General features: G+C 39.0%; 1 protein-coding gene across 3 annotated transcripts; it reads left to right on the top strand.

The window, feature by feature from the left end:
* The first annotated feature begins 13,272 nt into the window (after window positions 1–13,272).
* Window positions 13,273–16,338, top strand: LOC106577989 (butyrophilin subfamily 1 member A1-like). 3 transcript variants are annotated; one of them, XR_006760508.2, is made up of 6 exons: window positions 13,273–13,521; window positions 13,895–13,924; window positions 14,027–14,059; window positions 14,627–14,660; window positions 14,768–14,794; window positions 14,937–16,338. XR_006760508.2 is itself a non-coding variant. In XM_045701482.2 (6 exons), coding segments are annotated over exons 2-6 (624 nt in total). In that variant the 5' UTR covers window positions 13,279–13,521; window positions 13,895–13,923; the 3' UTR covers window positions 15,461–16,338. The 3 variants fall into 3 exon arrangements, 2 of the variants coding, with proteins under 2 accessions (XP_045557438.1, XP_045557437.1); XM_045701482.2 differs by having other exon boundaries at window positions 13,279–13,521; window positions 14,627–14,665; XM_045701481.2 differs by lacking the exon at window positions 13,273–13,521 and adding an exon at window positions 13,567–13,760 and having other exon boundaries at window positions 14,627–14,665.
* The last annotated feature ends 339 nt before the right edge of the window (window positions 16,339–16,677 follow it).

Below are 16,677 nucleotides of genomic sequence, written 5' to 3'. Positions count from 1 at the left end.
AATCTAGTTGATGATCCTTATACTGGGTTGGCTGTCTTCTTTTCTCTTCGAGTCAATTGAATTTCCAGGATCCAATAGAGATAAATACCTCAGCTACTTTCAACCAGATATATATAACCATTAAATAACATGAGCATTAACCTGTTAGGGCTAGGGGGCAGTATTGACACGGCTGGATAAAAAACGTACCCGATTTAATCTGGTTACTACTCCTGCCCAGTAACTAGAATATGCATATAATTATTGGCTTTGGATAGAAAACACCCTAAAGTTTCTAAAACTGTTTGAATGGTGTCTGTGAGTATAACAGAACTCATATGGCAGGCCAAAACCTGAGAAGATTTCAAGCAGGAAGTGGCCTGTCTGAGAAGTAGTGTTTCATCTTGGCTCTTTTTATTGAAGACTCAGGATCTGTGCAATAACGTGACACTTCCTACGGCTTCCATAGGGTCTCAGAGCCCAGGAAAAAGCTGAACGATATCGAGGCAGGCTCTGGCTGAAACACTTTATCGCTTTTGGCAAGTGGCCACTCAGAGTACTATGGGCTTAGGCGCGTGCCCGCTTCGACCGAATGCTTTCTTTTCCTTTGTCTGTTTACCTAAAAGCAGATTCCCGGTCGGAATATTATCGCTTTTTTATGAGAAAAATGGCATAAAAATTGATTTTAACCTCTTGGGGCTAGGTGGGACGCTAGCGTGCCACCCGTGGTGCACTCCATCAACAGCAGGTGCATTTCAAGAGCGGCAAATTTGAATCCAAATAAATGTCAAAATTCAAATTTTTCAAAAATACAACTATGTTACACCATTTGAAAGATAAACATCTCCTTAATCTAACCACGTTTTACGATTTCAAAAAGGTTTTACGGCGAAAGCATAAATTTTGAGTATGTTAGGACAGTACATTTACAAGAGTTGTGTGTAATGTTTTGTCAAGTCAAAGACAGGGTCACCAAAACCATAAAACCAGCTAAAATGATGCACTAACCTTTTACAATCTCCATCAGATGACACTCCTAGGACATTATGTTAGACAATGCATGCATTTTTAGTTCTATCAAGTTGATATTTATATACAAAAACAGCGTTTTACTATGGCATTGATGTTGAGGAAATCGTTTCCCTCCAATAACCGGCAGTCAAGTCAGCGTCACAAATTAAATAATTAAAATTAGAAAACATTGGTAAAATATTATATTGTCTTTTAAAGAATTATAGATTTACATCTTTTGAACGCAATCAACTTGCCAGATTTAAAAATAACCTTACTGGGAAATCACACTTTGCAATAATCTGAGCACTGTGCCCAGAAAAATACGCGTTGCGATACAGACTAGACGTCATGTTGGGGAGATCTAAAATCGAAAATACTATGTAAATAATCCATTACCTTTGATTCTCTTCATCAGATGTCACTTCCAGGTATCACAGGTCCATAACGAATGTAGTTTTGTTCAAAAAAGCTCATCATTTATGTCCAAAAATCTCCGTCTCGTTAGCACATGATGTAAGCCAGCCGGACTTCTCGTCATGAACGAGGGGAAAAAATATATTTCCGTTCGTTCAAACATGTCAAACGTTGTATAGCATAAATCATTAGGGCCTTTTTTAACCAGAACATGAATAATATTCAAGGTGGACGAATGCATAGTCTTTTATAACGTATTGGAACGAGGGTACCCAACATGAAGTAGCGCGCCAGGTGTCTAATGGGACATCACCGTTCCATGGCTCTTGTTCGGTCAGATCTCCCTCCAGAAGACTCAAAACACTTTGTAAAGGCTGGTGACATCTAGTGGAAGCAATAGGAAGTGCCAAAATATTCCTAAACCCCTGTGTTTTTCAATGGGATAGGTTTAAAGTCAATACAACACATCAGGTATCCACTTCCTGTCAGAAAATGTCTCAGGGTTTTGCCTGCCAAATGAGTTCTGTTATACTCACAGACACCATTCAAACAGTTTTGGAAACTTTAGAGTGTTTTCTATCCATATATAATAAGTATATGCATATTCTAGTTACTGGGTAGGATTAGTAACCAGATTAAATCGGGTACATTTTTTTTATCCAGACGTGCAAATGCTGCCCCCTAGACCCAACAGGTTAAACAGCGGTTGACATGCTTCGAAGTACGGTAATGGAATATTTAGAATTTTTTTGTCACGAATTGTGCCATGCTCGCCACCCTTATTTACCCTTTAGGATAGTGTCTAGAACGCACGAACAAAACGCCGCTGTATGGATATAACTATGGATTATTTTGGACCAAACCAACATTTGTTATTGAAGTAGAAGTCCTGGGAGTGCATTCTGACGAAGACAACAAAGGTAATAACATTTTTCTTATAGTAAATCTGACTTTGATGAGTGCTAAACTTGCTGGGTGTCTAAATAGCTAGCCCTGTGATGCCGTGCTATCTACTGAGAATATTGCAAAATGTGCTTTCACCGAAAAGCTATTTTAAAATCGGACATATCGAGTGCATAGAGGAGTTCTGTATCTATAATTCTTAAAATAATTGTTATGCTTTTTGTGAACGTTTATCGTGAGTAATTTAGTAAATTCACCGGCAGTGTTCGGTGGGAATGCTAGTCACATGCTAGTCACATGCTAATGTAAAAAGCTGGTTTTTGATATAAATATGAACTTGATTGAACAAAACATGCATGTATTGTATAACATAATGTCCTAGGGTTGTCATCTGATGAAGATCATCAAAGGTTAGTGCTACATTTAGCTGTGGTTTGGGTTTATGTGACATTATATGCTAGCTTGAAAAATGGGTGTCTGATTATTTCTGGCTGGGTACTCTGCTGACATAATCTAATGTTTTGCTTTCGTTGTAAAGCCTTTTTGAAATCGGACAGTGTGGTTAGATTAACGAGAGTCTTATCTTTAAAATGGTGTAAAATAGTCATATTTTTGAAAAATTGAAGTAATAGCATATCTAAGGTATTTGAATAACGCGCCACAGGATTCAACTGGCTGCAAGCGTCCCACCTAGCCCATAGAGGTTAACGAGAGTCTTGTCTTTAAAATGGTGTAAAATAGTCATATGTTTGAAAAATTGAAGTTTTTGCATTTTTGAGGTTTTTGAATAATGCGCCACGGGATTACACTGGCTGTTACGTAGGTGGGACGATTTGGTGCCACCTACTCTAGAGAGGTTAAGGGTCTCTTTTCCAAGCCTAAAATGATAAACATTCAACATTGGCCAAGCTGTCAATCCAGCATGATTTCCGCCGTGCGCAAAACAACTGTTAACCTCTTGGGGCTAGGTGGGACGCTAGCGTGCCACCCGTGGTGCACTCCATCAACAGCAGGTGCATTTCAAGAGCGGCAAATTTGAATCCAAATAAATGTCAAAATTCAAATTTTTCAAAAATACAACTATGTTACACCATTTGAAAGATAAACATCTCCTTAATCTAACCACGTTTTACGATTTCAAAAAGGTTTTACGGCGAAAGCATAAATTTAGAGTATGTTAGGACAGTACATTTACAAGAGTTGTGTGTAATGTTTTGTCAAGTCAAAGACAGGGTCACCAAAACCATAAAACCAGCTAAAATGATACACTAACCTTTTACAATCTCCATCAGATGACACTCCTAGGACATTATGTTAGACAATGCATGCATTTTTAGTTCTATCAAGTTCATATTTATATCCAAAAACAGCGTTTTACTATGGCATTGATGTTGAGGAAATCGTTTCCCTCCAATAACCGGCAGTCAAGTCAGCGTCACAAATTAAATAATTAAAATTAGAAAACATTGGTAAAATATTATATTGTCATTTAAAGAATTATAGATTTACATCTTTTGAACGCAATCAACTTGCCAGATTTAAAAATAACCTTACTGGGAAATCACACTTTGCAATAATCTGAGCACTGTGCCCAGAAAAATACGCGTTGCGATACAGACTAGACGTCATGTTGGGGAGATCTAAAATCGAAAATACTATGTAAATAATCCATTACCTTTGATTCTCTTCATCAGATGTCACTTCCAGGTATCACAGGTCCATAACGAATGTAGTTTTGTTCAAAAAAGCTCATCATTTATGTCCAAAAATCTCCGTCTCGTTAGCACATGATGTAAGCCAGCCGGACTTCTCGTCATGAACGAGGGGAAAAAATATATTTCCGTTCGTTCAAACATGTCAAACGTTGTATAGCATAAATCATTAGGGCCTTTTTTAACCAGAACATGAATAATATTCAAGGTGGACGAATGCATAGTCTTTTATAACGTATTGGAACGAGGGTACCCAACATGAAGTAGCGCGCCAGGTGTCTAATGGGACATCACCGTTCCATGGCTCTTGTTCGGTCAGATCTCCCTCCAGAAGACTCAAAACACTTTGTAAAGGCTGGTGACATCTAGTGGAAGCAATAGGAAGTGCCAAAATATTCCTAAACCCCTGTGTTTTTCAATGGGATAGGTTTAAAGTCAATACAACACATCAGGTATCCACTTCCTGTCAGAAAATGTCTCAGGGTTTTGCCTGCCAAATGAGTTCTGTTATACTCACAGACACCATTCAAACAGTTTTGGAAACTTTAGAGTGTTTTCTATCCATAAATAATAAGTATATGCATATTCTAGTTACTGGGTAGGATTAGTAACCAGATTAAATCGGGTACATTTTTTTTATCCAGACGTGCAAATGCTGCCCCCTAGACCCAACAGGTTAACTCGGAACTGGGACTTCAGTGAGTTCAAGACAACTGGGAACTTGGGAAAATATGTTTTGAACGTTAATCGAACTTGGAATTGTAAGCACCATAAATCCTGAGAATGCCAGATTTGATGACAAAAATTTGCACACGAAGGACTGCCGCGCCACCTTCCTGTTCAAGTGTCATACCTGCTCCCGTTCTAACTCTCTGGCGCTCGAGGGCGCCAGGCGGCATTTCATTACGCACACCTGTCAATATCATTTTCGCTCATCAGCTCTCGATGGACTCACCTGGACTCCTTCACTTTGTTGATTGCCTTCCCAGTTTCTGTCTGCTCCCCCGTTTGTTCCCTGTGACACCATTAACCTCTATGGGCTACCTACTCAACATCCAGTTGAATCCTGTGGCGCGTTATTCAAATACCTTAGATATGCTATTACTTCAATTTTTCAAAAATATGACTATTTTACACCATTTTAAAGATAAGACTCTCGTTAATCTAACCACACTGTCCGATTTCAAAAAGGCTTTACAACGAAAGCAAAACATTAGATTATGTCAGCAGAGTACCCAGCCAGAAATAATCAGACATGCATGTTTTGTTCAATCAAGTTCATATTTATATCAAAAACCAGCTTTTTACATTAGCATGTGACTAGCATGTGACTAGCATTCCCACCGAACACTGCCGGTGAATTTACTAAATTACTCACGATAAACGTTCACAAAAAGCATAACAATTATTTTAAGAATTATAGATACAGAATTCCTCTATGCACTCGATATGTCCGATTTTAAAATAGCTTTTCGGTGAAAGCACATTTTGCAATATTCTCAGTAGATAGCCCGGCATCACAGGGCTAGCTATTTAGACACCCAGCAAGTTTAGCACTCACCAAAGTCAGATTTACTATAAGAAAAATGTTATTACCTTTGCTGTCTTCGTCAGAATGCACTCCCAGGACTTCTACTTCAATAACAAATGTTGGTTTGGTTCAAAATAATCCATAGTTATATCCAAATAGCGGCGTTTTGTTCATGCGTTCAAGACACTATCCGAAAGGGTAAATAAGGGTGACGAGCATGGCGCAATTCGTGACAAAAAATGTCTAAATATTCCATTACCGTACTTCGAAGCATGTCAACCGCTGTTTAAAATCAATTTTTATGCCATTTTTCTCATAAAAAAGTGATAATATTCCGACCGGGAATCTGCGTTTAGGTAAACAGACGAAAGAAAATAAAGCATGGGGTCGACTCGGGCACGCGCCTCAGCCCATAGTACTCTGATCGGCCACTTGCCAAACGCGATAAAGTGTTTCAGCCAGAGGCTGCCTCGATATCGTTCAGCTTTTTCCCGGGCTCTGAGAGCCTATGGGAGCCGTAGGAAGTGTCACGTTATAGCAAAGATCCTGTCTTCAATAAAAAGAGCCAAGATGAAACACAACTTGTCAGACAGGCCACTTCCTGCATGGAATCTTCTCAGGTTTTGGCCTGCCATATGAGTTCTGTTATACTCACAGACACCATTCAAACAGTTTTAGAAACTTTAGGGTGTTTTCTATCCAAAGCCAATAATTATATGCATATTCTAGTTACTGGGCAGGAGTAGTAACCAGATTAAATCGAGTACGTTTTTTATCCGGCCATGTCAATACTGCCCCCTAGCCCTAACAGGTTAATGTCGTTATGTTTTCATGTTCAGACGCTGTCCTGTCCTGTTCAATGTCTGTTGCTTATTAAATGTTCACTCCCTGTACTTACTTTTCGTCTACCAGCATCGATCCTTACAGAATAATGACACCACTAAAAGAAGCATTAGGGAGTTTAGTTTTTTTGTTTTGGTTGGTGACCTCGGGTCCAGGTACTGTCGCCGAGGAAACCGGGGGTGCCTCAGCTAGCTCGTTGGGCTTCCACGCCTTAGCTGGCATGAGAAGTCTTCTTGCCTCGGTGGGCTCAGCAGGCTCCTACGCCTCAGCCGGTTCGTCGGGCTACCACGCCTCAGCGGGATCGTCATGGTCCCACGCCGGGCTACCACGCCTCAGCCGGTTTGTCAGGTTTCTACGCCCCAGCCGACTTGTCCTATGCCCATGCCTCGGCCGGCTCATCAGGCTTGCCCAGGTGGGATGCCGGGTGGCTCCTCTAGAGTGGGGTGGGGGGTACTGTCACGCCTGCTCCCGCTCCCCCTCTCTGGCGCTCGAGGGCACCATGCTGCCTTTCATTACACACACCTGTCACCATCATTACGCGCATCAGCGCTCATTGGACTCACCTGAGCTCCTTCATTTTGTTGATTGCCCCGACTATAATTTTCTGCTCCCCCGTTTGTTCCGTGTCAGCGATAATGTCGTTATGTGTTCATGTCCAAATGCTGTTTGTCACCGTTAAAGTGCAATTAGTGTACTGTTTAGTGTTGCGTTGTGTAGTGACTTTGCTGGCATGCATCCCCAACCTTTTTTTGTTTAGTTTGCCCCACCAATATTTACATTGCCACTGGTCTCAGCATGACTACAGTGCAGTAAAAAAGATTTTGCTATCTCTCACGTCACTGTGGAGGAATTTTGTCCCACTCTTCCATGCAGAAGTGCTTTAACTCAGCGACATTTGTGGGTTTTCAAGCATGAACTACTTGTTTCAAGTCTTGCAACATCTCAATTGTGATTAGGTCTGGACTTTGACCAGGGCATTTCAAAACATCAAAATTGTTGCTTTTTATACATTTTCATGTAGACTTGATTGTCTGTTTTGGATCATTGTCTTGCTACATGACCCAGCTGCGATTCAGCTTCAGCTCACAGATGGATGGCCTGACATTCTCTTGTAGAATTATCTGATACATAGCAGAATTCATGGTTTCTTCTAATAATGGGACCCATCTCGTCCAAAAAGTTATACTTTTTAGTTTCACCACAAGAATGAAAGGTGATCTGGTCCTCTCTACCTCTCTCATGTGTCTCTCTCCCCTTCTCTCTCCATTTGAATGTTAATTTTCTTACTTAAGTCCTACAGTCCTAAGTACACACACACGCCCGTGCGCGTACACACACACGTCAGCATGTACATGACCCTCTCTCTAAAGAAAACAGAGATAATTCCCAAACATCCGTGTCAAGGAAGAAGAGTGTGCTTCCTGTTTGTTCAAACAAAATGGCAGCCTGAGGTGGTTCAACTCTGTCTAGCTGTGGAGTGGGTGTCATTTTTATCCCAAATAAGGTTTTTGGTTCAATTTTCACAAGTATGTGGTGAATTATTTTTAAACTAAGTACAAAACTCTAAATTGGTAACACTTGTAATGCACCCTATCTGATTTTCAGAACCTTTGATTGTGCATTAATTGAGGTTTCACACATCTTTTACCCCTGAGTCATTCATGCAAAATCAGTTTTCTATGAAACAGCATGATAACATTTAGTTTAGTCACCAATACATCAGATAATGATAGGCTCACCATGTAGTCATTTTAACTACCATTAAATCCAACAGCAAAGAATACAAGATGCACATTTCAAAACTGTTATTTGTTGTTTGGGGGTGGTATGTAGCCTAGTGATTAGAGCATTGGACTTGTAACCGAAAGGTTGCAAGATCGAATCCCCCAGCTGACAAGGTAAAAATATGTATTTTTCCCCTGTAACGGTTGTCGTATGTAATGGACCAAGACGCAGCGGGTTGAGTGCTCATCTTAACTTGAACACGTAACAAGAAAACCGATCGACCGACCAGTATTGCTAACACACAGCAGTGCAACAACAACTTCCCACAAAGGGACAGGTGAAACAGGGCTACCTAAGTATGACTCTCAATCAGCAACAACGATGTACAGCTGTTCCTGATTGAGAGCCATACCAGGCCAACACAAAGAAATACACAACATAGAAAACCATAGAAATACAAAACAAGAACATTACCCAAAAACCCCGGAACACATAAATCAAACACCCTTCTTACATAAATACACATCCCATTAAACCCCGAACCACATAAAACAAATACCTCCTGACCAAACTACAATAACCAATAACCCCTTATATTGGTCAGGACGTGACATCCCCTGAACAAGGCAGTTAACCCACTGTTCCTAGGCCGTCATTGAAAATAAGAATTTGTTCTTAACTGACTTGCCTAATTTAAATAAAAAAATTATGAAGTACTGAATATAATGAATAGTATATGGTGAACATAATTTTCCATAATTTTCCATTTGACTAAAACTTGACACGCACAATTAAAAATAATAATTTGTATCCAATGGCAGGTTATGAGGATATTGAGAAATGTGTCAGTCTTACCGTTTCATTATCCTCATAGAATACATACATAAAGCAGTTGGCTACTGTAAAAACATAGCATGGTGTTGTATGCCATTTCTGCCCCATGCAACATTGTACAAGATCACCTTTTCTACATGACTGGTACAGTACTGCCTGTCTCTCTGCTAGAAATGAATCAGCTTACAGTGTATCAATGAAATTCAGATAATGAGTGGAATATTGTTCTATATAACCCAGGTATTTCAGCAGTGCATTGTACACTACACTATAATGGTAGCACATAGGGAGTCTTTCCACTTTGTCCTATTGAAGCACACCGGCTGATGGAAAATTATGATGTAGTATTTACAGCCCCATCCAAGTATGATTCAGTTTTACCTTACAACATAAACTGATGTCAAATTGATACATTTATGAGGTCAAAATATCGCATTTTACAGTGTTCCAGTTATCAAACAATATACGTTAATATGCACTATACAATTCTGGTTCAGTAGTTATCTGTTTTAAACAGTTTGATTAAGTTATAGTTAATTGTATTGTTAACAAATGATAACTAAGGGTGTGTTTCTAAATTCAATCTGGAGGGCCATAGTGCGCACAGTGTGTTCTGGCTGTTTGTAAATTCAGAGCCTTGTCAGATTATCCATTAGTAAATTCAGCTTTGATCTCGGAGCATTCAGAGCACACACAGGACGCTCTGGCTGAGGAGAAGGGTTGATCTGAGTGTTTTGACCTCACAACAGCAGTCAAGCACCCAAGCTAGCTGGCTAATGTTGGCTAGCTTGTTAGCTACTTCCAGACACAAATGAGAGAACACCTCACTCTGTCACGTCCTGACCAGTAAAGGGGTTATTTGTTGTTATAGTTTGGTCAGGACGTATCAGGGGGTATTTGTTTTATGTGGTTCAGGGTGTGTTTGTGTATGTGTTCATGTAGAGGGGGTATTTGGTTTATATGGTTCTGGGTGGTTGTGTATGTAGAGGGGTATTTGATTTATTAGTCCAGGGTTTTGGTTATCGTTCTGTTAGTTTATTTCTATGTTCTGTCTAGGTGTTTGTATTTCTATGTTTTGGTATGGGGATTGGGGCCTTCAATTGGAGGAAGCTGTCTATCGTTGCCTCTGATTGAAGGTCCTATATTTAGGAATGTGTTTGTCATGGGATTTTGTGGGAGATTGTTTCTTGTTTTGCGTTATGCCTGACGAGACTGTCTAGTTCGTTTGTTTTTGTATACGTTGTATGTGTTTTTCCTTCTTCACCAATAAAAAGATGAGTATACATTTTCCCGCTGTGTTTTGGTCTACACCCTACAACACCCGTGACACACTCTGGCCATATTACTCTGTTTTCATGTTATCCAGAATGTTGGTGACTGTAACTGTGCTACTGGCAACAATTTAATTACGCTTTTTTCCGACAGCAATTATAGCCTTGAGTCTTCTTGGGTATGACACAACAAGCTTGGCACACCTGTATTTGCAGGTGTTTCTCCCATTCTTCTCTGCAGATCCTCTCAAGCTCTGTCCGGTTGGATGGGGAGCGTTGCTGCCCATCCAGTCCAGGCTCCTGCTGGGCCACTCAAGGACATTCAGAGACTTGTCCCGAAGCCACTCCGGAGTTGTCATGGTTTTGTGCATAGTGTTGCTGTCTTGTGGGAAGGTGAACCTTGGCCCCACTCTGAGGTCCTGAGCGCTCTGGAGCAGGTTTTCATCATGTATCTGTACTTTGCCCCAAATTTCAAAGTCAATGTTGAACAATCTCACTGTGGCATATGCTTTTTACAAGTATTGTAGTTAACTGTAATAACTATATTTTAAACTGTAATAACATGTAATTGCGGTGTAATAATGAATGCTTGTTAAAAATGTGCAAAGTTCTGCTAAATTCACCAATTTATAATTTTGTTTATTATTAGCAGCATCCAATATAAAGAAAGTTTAAAAAAAAAAAGCCTCTCCTGTATAACATTACAAGTCAGAAGATAAATTGAGAACAAAATAAATATTTACTTCCTTAGAATCCATTGACTCATCTGAAGTCGGTGCCGTCGATGTGCCTACTTCTGTTGTAGCATCTGAGCTGTTTGGGCTACAAACTAATATGTCACCACTGTGGAAAGGGGAGATTTTCACGAACACAATGGTGTTCTCTGTTTGCTCTAAGACCCCACAAGTGCCACGGGACTCATCTGAACACAATCCATACAATCGAATTGAAGTATGGAGGTAGTGTTTAAAAATAACTATAATATTTTCTGAGCCCTTATTTCTTATGATTTATTTTTTGACTGTCTTGTTTTTGTCATTTACGAATGTGTTATTCAATGTGTTTCTATGGGCTATAGTAGTGATGGCCAAATTATATACTTTATCAAATAATTGTTTATTGTTTTTTTCCTAAAATGGTCCTGAAATTCACAATCAAATAGCTAAATAATCCAAGGTATGACCATCTTAAAACAATTCCATGTCAGTTTATAACAATTCCATATGTCAGCTTGTAATTCATTTTTAAAAGCCCTTTTTACATCATCAGTTGTCACAAAGTACCACACTATAATACTATCATCCCAATAAAATAAGTGCATCATCTGCATATTAGTCTTTAATTCAGAGCCTCCCAACACAGTGTTAGTGTGTGTTATGTCTCTGTCTGTTTGGATGTGGATGTTCAGGATGAGAAGGATTCTCCCTGGTGCCCTGTTTGGCTATGGAACTAAAGATTCTCTCTGATACCCTGTTTGGCTATGGAACTAAAGATTCTCCCTGGTGCCCTGTTTGGCTATGGAACTAAAGATTCTCTCTGATACCCTGTTTGGCTATGGAACTAAAGATTCTCCCTGGTACCCTGTTTGGCTATGGAACTAAAGATTCTCCCTGGTGCCCTGTTTGGCTATGGAACTAAAGATTCTCTCTGATACCCTGTTTGGCTATGGAACTAAAGATTCTCCCTGGTGCCCTGTTTGGCTATGGAACTAAAGCTTCTCCCTGGTGCCCTGTTTGGCTATGGAACTAAAGCTTCTCCCTGGTGCCCTGTTTGGCTATGGAACTAAAGCTTCTCCCTGGTGCCCTGTTTGGCTATGGAACTAAAGCTTCTCCCTGGTGCCCTGTTTGGCTATGGAACTAAAGATTCTCTCTGATACCCTGTTTGGCTATGGAACTAAAGATTCTCCCTGGTGCCCTGTTTGGCTATGGAACTAAAGATTCTCCCTGGTGCCCTGTTTGGCTATGGAACTAAAGATTCTCCCTGGTACCCTGTTTGGCTATGGAGCTAAAGATTCTCCCTGGTACCCTGTTTGGCTATGGAACTAAAGATTCTCCCTGGTGCCCTGTTTGGCTATGGAACTAAAGATTCTCCCTGATACCCTGTTTGGCTATGGAGCTAAGGATTCTCCCTGGTGCCCTGTTTGGCTATGGAACTAAAGATTCTCCCTGGTGCCCTGTTTGGCTATGGAACTAAAGATTCTCCCTGGTGCCCTGTTTGGCTATGGAACTAAAGATTCTCCCTGGTGCCCTGTTTGGCTATGGAACTAAAGATTCTCTCTGATACCCTGTTTGGCTATGGAACTAAAGATTCTCTCTGATACCCTGTTTGGCTATGGAACAAAGGCCACCCTATTTTAAAAGTCTTTCTTTTTCTCTTAGTTGTCCATGTCTTACCGAGGGAAGATAGGTCACAGTTTGGGCTTGGAGCCTGTTTTGTATGAAATCTTACAAGTGGTGTCCAGTACGACCTATGACAGCGCTTAAAATGACAGATGGTTTGGGTTCTTTGAGGAGTGAAACACTGTGTATTCGGCCAGACATTCTACCAATCGATAGCCTCATCATCAATAGCCAAATCCTTTATACTTTCAGTTGCAAAATTCCCTAAGGCGTAACCATTTGGTAAATCTGTCTAAAAGTGTGTTACTGCCTCAATGCCAAGAGACACAGCACACTTTTAGAAAAAAGGGTTCCAAAAGGGTTCTTAGGCTATCCCCATATGAGAACCCTTTTTGGTTCCATGTAGAACCCTTTAAAGTTCTAGCACCTTTTTTTCTAAGATGTACAACACATGAATATGTGTTATGATACAGCACACACTGAGTATAGATAACGCTTGCAGTAACTAAAATGGCCATGGGGGGCAGCTTTCCTGTATAGATAACGCTTGCAGTAAATAAATTGGCCATGGGGGCAGCTTTCCTATAAAGTACTGTACAGCGAAAGCCAATAAGATGCATTCTGTTTTCTTGATAAAACCTGGACCCTCCCAGTTTCCCTACATGGTTCTTGCTGAAAGGTTCAACTGACTGGTTACACATTAACCAGAAGAGCTGCAGTATGTTGTCTCCTTATCCATGTTTTTCTGTTCTCATATGGCCACAGCATTTAGAATTAGCAATTTGGTAAATGGGTACTTGGTATAATTCATAATTGAGACCATAAGTGGTGATATACAACAAAACAGGACAGACATTTATACACAACGTTATTATCTGAAAAATAATCACCATAATAACTGGAAATCTCTCTCTCTCTCTCTCTCTCTGATACAGTCTACTCAGTAAAATGTCAAGGTAAGCATTTTTTTCACTTCTTTTTGTGGTAACAATATAAAAGTTTATGGCATCATGCTTGCTTTAAATTTGTCTCTTGTTTTTTGTTAGCAATGTGAATCAGGTCTAGCGAACGTGAAATGAGGCTGACAATATCTTTATATGTGCTCTGGCTGAGAATTGGAAAAGACAGAATTATTCTGGGACTACTTAGGACTATTTAATTGTTAGCTGTTACCAATTAGCCACCATCACCATGGGTAAAGCTGCTCGGATACAAACCTAAATTATTACCCTAAATACATGAATTTACCCCTGACTACTATATTGATTACAACTATAGTACATATACCACTGGATCAAAATAAGCCGCAACTCTATCTTTCTTTTACAGGATGTTGTGGCTCAAAAACAGAAGAACAGAGTAAGTTTGTTTTCTTCTCTTCTCTGCATGAAAATATTATGATGGATATTTGTCTTTCAAAATAATAAAATGTATTATTCAACACCATATTACTTTATACAGTGCCGATCATCAGGGATTCAACAAAGGAAAAGGGTAAGCTTTTAGTCTCTTAATAGAAATACTTTTAGTGGATAATTTAGTGGGTCATCATCATAATACAAAATAAGACAATCATGAGTTGGTAGATTGAAAATATGATCTCTGATTCTTAAGGACATAATATTTTAGTGTCTGATGTTATAACCTAGCATTTTTTGTATATTAAACAACAAAAACATGCAATTAATGGAAAGCATGTGCAGTTACAGGGTCTGAAAAAATATTTCAGATGAAGATTGCATATTTAAAATTATTTAAGGAGAATTCTATTGTTTTGGTGATATGAAGGTTATGACTCAATTGCAAGGCAAGAAAACCCTTTACAGACAGAAACTCAGTTCAAACCATCTCCCAAGAAAGGTGTGAAATATATTACATCAATACAGTTGGTGCTGTGCATATTCTGTGTAAGCACCAACGTTGCACCAACTTACCCTAGTACACCCTCTTACCCAAGGGCATCAGTATTAAGTCAGTATATATTTTTTAATTGCACAGTATCTATCCCAGTTATTAACTGTGTGTTCCATACCTTATTCCGGTTTATCATTGCAACTGTAGATGCATCAGCCAGATCCAGGAAGAACACTGCAGAGTTCAGTAATGTCTCTTTTAAATACAATATAATTTCAAATAATATTCATGTGAAATGTGAGACACTGAATTTGTCATTGTTACGCTTAAAAAAATGTTTTTCTCCAGATATAAATCAAGCACGCTCACATGAAGGTAATGGGCTCTGTCAACAGAATCAGTTTTTCAACTCAATTAAATTACTTATTAAATTAAAATACTTAATTTGCCCTACATGCCTAATTTTTAATCAATGGAGATTATTTTGTAATTTAATCTGTTTTCCTATTCTCCACAGTGGATGTTGCTCTGGATGTGGACACAGCTCACCCTAAACTGAAGATAAATGGGAAATCACTACAGTGGATAGATGAATCACAGCAGAGAAACATTAACATTGAGAACTGTTTTGATGAAGAGCCTTTTGTGTTGGGCAATATGGGCCGTGCATGGAAGAGTTACTGGGAGGTGAATGTGAAGAAGGATGACTGGGTGCTTGGCGTAGCCAAGGCAACGGCTCACAGGAAGGGGACGTTGGTTTTCAGACCAACAGGTGGCTTCTGGGTAATCAGACTATCCAATGGGCAAAGACTTAAAGCAATGGAGGATGAAGAACATGTTCTTGAGAAAGGTATTCCAGATAAAGTTGGTATCTATCTGGATTATCAGGAAAGGAAGGTGACTTTCTACAATGCAGATGACGGCTCATTCATCTACTCATTTATCAATGGAGCAAGTTATCAGGATGATGTCCGTCCACTTTTCTCACCCTGGAACAACGATGCAAAACCAATCACAATTCTGTCCATCACAGCACCATAGAAAAACAAAATTGATCACATTCCCTGTCTATCAATAACTTATCATGGTATCAAGCTATGTTAATATTTTTGATTAAGTAATATCCAGAATTGTGGATTAATTTGTATGATCCTTTGCTGTCATCTAACCAGGCATCTACGTTGTGTTCCATTATCTGTATTAATATACTAATCATTCATTATTTCAGTAGATTTTTGTGTATGAAATTAAACAAACATTTTGTTTTAAAATATGAAATGTTGATTTGTAAAAAATACAAGATGTTATTTGGTATCTGGATGTAGATCTATTGATGAGTAGGATTGAGAAAAACAACTACCTTCTAATGGCTTGTATGTAGTTTTGACAAGTTTGGTAATCATCCATCACGTAAAACTTTGATTATATTTACAATGACCAAGCATGAAAGCTGGATTGCCAGAGTTTTGACACAATATATTGACCCTGTAAAGCCTGAAGTTAGTTGTTCAGTGTAACATCTATTTTGACCGTATTTTCATTACAGACATTTCTAACATGCTAGTTCAATCAGTCTGTGATATAAAGTGATTCTATATATTGTTTTTAATAGAACTATGACTGTACAATATGAACATGAAAAAACACCAATATGACAAATGAGTATGACAAAACGGAATACATTAGTCTATACATCTTTATAACAAGGGATATTTACTAACTTCACAATATTGAGTATATATAGAATCAATATAGAGATTTTACTACAAAACAGTAGACAAAAAAAGGGCAAAACATTCTATCTCACATCGCTCAGATCAATTTCTGTGAGATAAAATAAGTAAAAGATTGAAGTAATTTAATCTTCACAAAGTTGATAATTGGTAAAGCTAAATAAATACTCAAACAATGGAAGATAATCCACCTTGCACTCTATGCATCAGTTATTTTCCCCATGGTTAAATAAAACCACATAGAGTTTTTTTTTTTGAGTACTAATAAAACCACAGAGTTTGGGGGTATTAGAGTACTAATAAAACCACAGAGTTTGGAAGTATTAGAGTACTAATAAGACCACAGAGAGTTTGGTGGTATTAGAGTACTAATAAAAACACAGAGCGTTGTGGGGTATTAGAGTACTAATGAAAACAGAGAGTTGTAGAGTATTAGTGTACTAATAAAACCACAGAGAGTTTGGGTGTTTTAGAGTAACTAATAAAGTCACACACACATGCAGTCGTAACCATAGACTGAACAAA

This window comes from Salmo salar, chromosome 18, assembly GCF_965601325.2.
Source record: "Salmo salar chromosome 18, fSalSal1, whole genome shotgun sequence".
NCBI classification, from domain to species: Eukaryota; Metazoa; Chordata; class Actinopteri; order Salmoniformes; family Salmonidae; genus Salmo; species Salmo salar.
Note: the sequence above shows the minus strand (reverse complement) of the source record. Positions and strands in the feature narration are given on the sequence as shown.